The following is a 6395-nucleotide window of genomic DNA, read 5'->3' as shown; positions in this document are numbered from 1 at the left end:
ATATATACATTTATGGGATATTCAAAAACAGCTTTATTATAACTACCATAGTCTTCAACTAAAGAGCTATATTTTCAGTACTATCAGAAAAATGTGTTTTTTATATACAAGTAATGCTTCTCCATAACTATGTAGGGATTTTCCTCTAAATTCATTATTGTGAGAAGGAACTTAGCTTTCTTTGCCTGAAAAGATCTGTAATTTCCCATTGCTGAAGAACAATAAGTTTTGGGCTTTAAAGAATGAAAGAGATCTTAAAAGTGTAGTCCTACCTTCTCATTGCACTTATTCAGTAAGTACTAAAGAAGATAATGTATTTGCACATAAAGAGAGGCTAAAACACTATACATGTTCAACAAAGTTTTAATGAATGAGCAAATGGAATGATGAAGTAATTAATGTATAACAGATGGATGGATGGATGGATGGATGGATGGATGGATGGATGGATGGATGGGTTGGGTGATGGATGAGTGCATGAACTGATAGATCAATAAATGAAATTAATGACATAGGGTTGGAGCCCAATTGTCCTGGCACTCACTGCATTGTGCTTCCACTATATAACCCTGCATCTCTAAGTGAAAAAAAAATCATGTTAGGTAGACTAATAGCCTTGTCAATGTGATCTAGTAGAAAAACCATAAATTTTGATGCTAGATAGACTTAGTTTTGAATCTCATCTCTGTCACCTGATAGCTGTGTGACCTTGTGAAAGTTAGTTAATTTGCTTAATTCCATTTTTTAAATCTGAAAAAATTGGATAATAAAGCCAAAATGAAATTGAATAAAACATCTATGTAAAGCATCTACAAAGTGCATTATACAGAATAAACACTCAATAAGTGTTCATCTCTCTATTTCTGTGACTTTTGAATTCTAATTTACAGCATATGAAAATGCTACTGTTGACCCATCTGAATATCATGGAACTTCTTTACCATATGTGGCTCTAATCCAACGTTTCTCAAAGTGTGATTCCCTCACACCAGTGACCTCAACTTGTTAGATATGCAAATGTTTAGCCTCCATATCAGGCCTACAGAGTCAGAATCTCTGGAATGAGACTCAAAAATTTCTGTTTTAATAAATCCTCCAGGTGAATCTGATACACATTGAGAACTAGTACTCTATACCATTAGTATCTCTAGATTTCCTGTTTGGTGATCTAGAACCAATTAAGGACATAAAAACTTTTTAATTGTATTTTTTTCTAAGGTCTCCTCTGACATAAGACACCATATCTACATGTCATTGTGTCAATTTATAATCTATGAGGTGACATTGTGACCCTAGAGCTCCAGTGACAGTTTCCTAGTAAAACATAAGCTTCACCTGGTCAGTGCATTGTGAGAATGTCCTTGATTTGTAATAACTCCTCTAAACTATCTCAACAAGTTTGTGACTAAATCACTGTATATTTCTGTTTAAACCCAACATTTTTGTATTTCTTTAACACTTACTTTAAGGATTTTTCTTTTAAATGTGTGAACAGCAGAAAAATTCTAAACTCTGCAACTGACAGAATGGACCCCTTCAGAGCCAAGGGTAACCTGAAAAACAAAATTCCAGACTACGAAAAGAAAGGTCAGACATGCCTCATTATACCCTTAAACTGACTAGCATCAACATTAAAATAGGGATCATAAAACTTATGCAATAGACCCTGTAGAAATAAGATACCAAATTCAAACCTGACTCTAGTATGGCATCACATGACAGATAGCAGATCCTAAAGGAAATAAAAGCATTTTACCCCAAATTATATTTCTTTGACATATTTTTATATAGTCCTGCAAAGCCATCTTTTGTGGGAAAATATTTGCATCTGAATAGAATCTCCAGTAACATAACCAGATCTTTCCCCTTCCAGGCCTTCCTGGATCCCAGAGGGATTAACTGAAAGTCTAAGACCTTTAAAGTCAGAATAAGAGACATTTGCCATCTCTAAGGGCTACCACCTATGAACTTTCATATACATAATAAGAGCCTTGATCTTCACAATTCCTTTATCTTATTCAGACATTCCTTTCTCCTGATTTTAGGTCTTTAGACAACAGTTTAACTCTCTTAACAATCAACTAAAATATTCCTAAAACTCATTTATATCTTATAAGACCCCTCAGCTCTGCTTTGAGATGCCTTGCCTTTCCAGGTAAAACCAATGTATATGTTGCATGTATTGACGTATTGTGTGTAAACTTCTGTCTCCTTAAAATGTATAAAACCAACTTGCAACCCAACCACCATGGGCACATGTTCTTGAGACCTCTTGTGACTATACTTCCAGGTATGGTCACTCAAATTTGGCTCACAATAAACCTATATAAATATTTTACAGAAGTAGGCTTTCATCAACACTCATACAGGTAGTGAAGAGTGCTTTTTTTATTTGTTTTGGTTTAAAAATAGCAGAATTGATCATGGATGCACAAATTCTAGGTCCTGGACATGATTAGCCTAGTAAGTTGACCTCATACAGCCCTAGCCAAATAATTCTTTAAATTAAGGACACAATACCTAAGAGGAAATGATGTTTTCTGGAAGTGGAGCTGCCTTTGAAAATGTAAAACTTTAGAGTGATGATAATGCAATTCTTGCCTTTTCCAAGTTTTTGATTCAGGAGTTGGAGAACCAAAGGAGTCAATGTTTATTCTAAGAAAAATAGAAAGGATAGCTACTGAAAGAGTTTGAGGATCAGCATAAAGTGCTTAGGCCAATTAAAATGTAATCAACTGGACAATAGGCATGAGAGACTCAATTACATTGAAGTTTTGAAGTTGAAATTATTATTATTATTATTAGTAGTAGTAGTATAGCCAAGATAGCAAGTCAAAAGTAGCTGCCATAGATTAAGTCATCTGGGCTCTGAAGCTGAAGCAATTCAAGTTTCATATTAGCAGTGATAAGAAAATTCATTTTGCTTTTTAATACTATTTCCTTTATGTTTCTATTATGCTCAAATATAAGCTCTTCACTATCAAAAGGTAGAATTTAACAAATTTTTCAGACTTCTTAGCCATGCATATAGCAGCTGGCATAGATTGAATAAAATTATAAAACTGACACAGCAGGAGAGGCAAGGACCATTAAACTACTCCTTCTTCTTGTCTCATCACCAGTTCTCTCATCCCTTTGTCCCACAAATACTTGTGACACTGAGTACTGCTGATCCAATTCCTGGTACCTATATTATAATGAACTTTTGTCTTTCTAAATAAAGATAAATAAAAGCTATAGTCAGTTGAGTCAAGACTGTAGAATCATGTCAGAAGCTAGACTGTGTAGATGTACTATTAATTATGTACTGCCAGTTTATACATAGTTTTAGATGGTACACAGACAAACTTTCTTTAACATTATCTAGTACAACATTTCATGATACCAATAGACATACTGTTTAGGATAGAATAAAATAAATATTTAAGCTTTTAAAAAGAGGCAATTTAAAGAAAAATAGCAAGTAACTAAAAATAAAAGTGAAGTGAATATGACAGATATTAGGAAAGCGGAATGAAAATGGCCAAAATTTAAGCTTAAGAAAAGCTGACTATCAATAAAATTCAAGCCTTAAGAAAACAAGATATATATTTATAACCTAAACTCACTGAATTTTTGTAATCAATAATGAAATATTGGTTATATTTAAACTGTTCTTAATGAAACAGAGTTTTTGACAAGCACTGACAGGGAACATGTTAATCAAATTGGCAAGTGATTTTAATTTGAAGCAAACACTCATACTTTATTTGAGAGAGAACAAAAGAGAAAGCAAGAGCATGTTTGAATTCTTATTAGTTTCTAAACATCCTTCCTTTTAATAAGTTCAAATGTTTCATTTCATTTGATGAGTGTCTCTTTTTAGTGTCCTAGGTTTTAGGTTAGGACTAGATGTCTAATCAATCTATGCCTCAGACTCAAACATATTTTATGTCTACATTTCTCAGAAGGGCAGAAATATTCAAAGTGAACTTATGCAGTGTGGTTTTATTCATTCACACAAACAAAAGAATGTAATGTTATCTGGAACAATAAAAGTTTGGGGGGATGCAAAGACTCTGAGCATAGGTTTTCCTCCAGATTTCCTGGAAACTATATTTTCTTGGATATGTGTTTTACTGAGAGGAAAATATGTGTTTTTAAAAATATTTTTTAAATATAAAAGGGTTCCAAATAAGAACAGATGTACCATTACATCTTTAAGTCTTTGCCTTGCTATAATGAAACAATAGACTAAGGGGAGTTTTCATTGGCTTACTCATCTTGCTAAAGTACTGATTTAGAAGACTAATTATAAAGATTTGCTGTCAGTACCAACAGTATTACTCTACTGATTCTCCAGCCAGAAATATAGAGGATACATACATATCACACACATGCCACGTATATATATGCATACACACATACAAGAGGAGACCTCCAAAAACACTGGAATTACCTTTTTTTGTTTGTTTTTGAAGAGTGGGCCCCCTTGTAGTACACTCAGAATTTGTTCCACCAGATCAAATGGTCAACCAAAGTTTTTATCTGGAAGTTCTGAGAAGGTTATGTTACAATTTGCGGAAGAAATGTCCCAAGTTGCGGCAAACCGGTGACTGGTTCTTCCACCATGACAATGCACTTACCCACACCGCCTGAGTATTCAGCAGCTTTTGACCAAAAACAGCACGACTTCCATGCCCCACCCTTCATATTCACCCAATCTTGCCTGAGTGACTTTTTTTTTGTTTCTCCAGTTGAAAAAAAGTCCTTAAAGGAAAACGTTTTGCTAACGTGAAAGAGGTGAAACAAAAAACAGCAGAAGCACTAAAAAGTATCAAAATCAAAAAGCTCAAATCTCTTTTGAGCAGGAGAAAAAGCATCTCAATAAGTATATTGTGGTGAGAAGCAGCTGCAACGCCGAGCGGAGGAGGCAGGAACCGAGTTCGAGAGGCAGCTGGGTGGGCCCCATGGCTGGAATCACCACCATCGAGGCGGTGAAGCGCAAGATCCAGGTTCTGCAGCAGCAGGCCAATGATGCTGAGGAAAGAGCCGAGCGGCTGCAGCGAGAAGTGGAGGGAGAAAGGCGGGTCCAGGAGCAGGCTGAGGCTGCGGTGGCCTCCTTGAACCGTAGGATCCAGCTGGTCCAAAAGGAGCTGGACCGTGCTCAGGAGCACCTGGCCACTGCCCTGCAAAAGCTGGAAGAAGCAGAAAAAGCTGCTAATGAGAGCGAGAGAGGTATGAAGGTTATTGAAAACTGGGCCTTAAAAGATGAAGAAAAGATGGAACTCCAGGAAATCCAACTCAAAGAAGCTAAGCACATTGCAGAAGAGGCAGATAGGAAATATGAAGAGGTTGCTCCTAAGTTGGTGATTATTGAAGAAGACCTGGAACGCACAGAGGAGCAAGCTGAGCTGGCAGAATCCCGTTGCCGAGAGATGGATGAGCAGATCAGACTAATAGACCAGAACCTGAAGTGTCTGAGTGCTGCTGAAGAAAAGTACTCTCAAAAAGAAGACCAATATGAGGAAGAGATCAAGATTCTTACTGATAAACTCAAGGAGGCAGAGACTCGTGCTGAGTTTGCTGACAGATCGGTAGCCAAGCCAAATTGATGATTTGGAAGATAAACTGAAATGCACCAAAGAGGAGCACCTCTGTACACAAAGGATGCTGGACCAGACTCTGCTGGACCTGAATGAGATGTAGAGCACCCCAGGCCCACCCTGCCGCTGATTCTCCCTCTGACCTGAACTCAGCCTGAGGCCAGCCTGCCCAAAGCTGACCTTTAACCTGAGGGCTGATCTTTAACTGGAAGGCTGCTTTCTCCTTTCGCAGTTCCCTCCACGGCGCTGTGTCTCTTTCGCCAAACTGTCTCTGCTACTTCCCAGAGATTCCAGCTGGGCTAGAGGCTGAGCACATCTGGGAACAACATTTAAGAGAATGTGAGCACAATGCAAAATGTCTTTAAAAGCATGTTGTGATTTACACATTTTGTAATTAACCTTTTTTGTTGTTTTGAAGCAACCATTGGTAAAAAACATTCCAAATAATTCCACAGCTCTGAAGCAGCAAACTAATCCCTTTTTCTCTTTTGGAAGGTGACTTTTTTGTTTAATACATATTACCCTCCCCATGGAGAAGGGAAAAAAAGTGTGAGCCTGCCTTACTGAGAACCAAACAGAGTCCTGGAAAAGTTTCCACTATGGGAAACTTCATTGCTCTGTACAAAGTGCTAGCCAAACCAGAAAGGTGATTCCAGGAGGAGTTAGCCAAAACAACAACAAAAATGTGCTGTTCAGGTTTTCAGCTTTAAGGTATCTTTGGACAACTTTTTTTAGTTTTTTTTTCATTAGAAGTGACCAAATTAAGATGGTGAGACCTCTGAGATCAAATTTCTGACCTACGTCTACCCC

The 6395-nt window shown here is 37.1% G+C and overlaps 1 protein-coding gene across 2 annotated transcripts; it reads left to right on the top strand.

Moving 5' to 3' along the window:
• Window positions 1–4898: 4898 nt before the first annotated feature.
• On the top strand, window positions 4899–6060 carry LOC103267800 (tropomyosin alpha-3 chain-like). 2 transcript variants are annotated; one of them, XM_021716197.1, is made up of 2 exons: window positions 4899–5081; window positions 5216–6060. In XM_021716197.1, the coding sequence occupies exons 1-2, from the start codon at window positions 5014–5016 to the stop codon at window positions 5592–5594; spliced, it is 447 nt and encodes a 148-aa protein (XP_021571872.1). In that variant the 5' UTR covers window positions 4899–5013; the 3' UTR covers window positions 5595–6060. The 2 variants fall into 2 exon arrangements, with proteins under 2 accessions (XP_021571872.1, XP_021571871.1); XM_021716196.1 differs by having other exon boundaries at window positions 4899–6060.
• Window positions 6061–6395: the final 335 nt, after the last annotated feature.

Source organism: Carlito syrichta, unplaced genomic scaffold, assembly GCF_000164805.1.
Source record: "Carlito syrichta isolate Samal-C Ts95f unplaced genomic scaffold, Tarsius_syrichta-2.0.1 Scaffold308265, whole genome shotgun sequence".
Classification (NCBI taxonomy): Eukaryota; Metazoa; Chordata; class Mammalia; order Primates; family Tarsiidae; genus Carlito; species Carlito syrichta.
This window is presented reverse-complemented; position numbering and strand designations above follow the sequence as displayed.